The 298-nt window shown below is 71.1% G+C and overlaps 1 protein-coding gene across 1 annotated transcript in view; it reads right to left on the bottom strand.

Moving 5' to 3' along the window:
* Nucleotides 1-298, bottom strand: part of CARD19 (caspase recruitment domain family, member 19) — a 60315-nt gene that overhangs the window by 13903 nt on the left and 46114 nt on the right. The window contains exon 7 of the mRNA XM_014529515.1: nucleotides 10-81. Coding sequence (XP_014385001.1) covers nucleotides 10-81 — 72 coding nt within the window. The remainder of the gene's footprint in view (nucleotides 1-9; nucleotides 82-298) is intronic.

Here is a 298-nt window from a genome sequence, read left to right as displayed (position 1 = left end):
GGCACCTACCTGGAGGGCAGCAGTAGACGAGGAGGGCCAGCCCCGCGGCCAGGCCGAGGCAGGCCAGGAAGGCCATGGGTCCTGGGGGAGAAGCACGGGTGAGCGGCTCTCATACCTCTGAGGGCGGGTGCCGTCCTCGGGCCACGAGGGACAGCCTAGGACCCACGTGGGGTCAGCTGGGTGGGGCACCCCCAGAGAGCACCTTGGGGGATCTGTCCCCGGGGAGCAATCTCAACATGGCCAGAGCCCACCGTGGAGGGGGGCCAGGGTGGAGGGGAGCCCAGGGTGGAGGGGGAGC

Source organism: Myotis brandtii, unplaced genomic scaffold (genome assembly GCF_000412655.1).
Source record: "Myotis brandtii unplaced genomic scaffold, ASM41265v1 scaffold684, whole genome shotgun sequence".
In the NCBI taxonomy this organism is placed as follows: domain Eukaryota; kingdom Metazoa; phylum Chordata; class Mammalia; order Chiroptera; family Vespertilionidae; genus Myotis; species Myotis brandtii.
The sequence above is the reverse complement of the archived record's forward strand: the minus strand, read 5'-3'. Positions and strand labels throughout refer to the sequence as shown.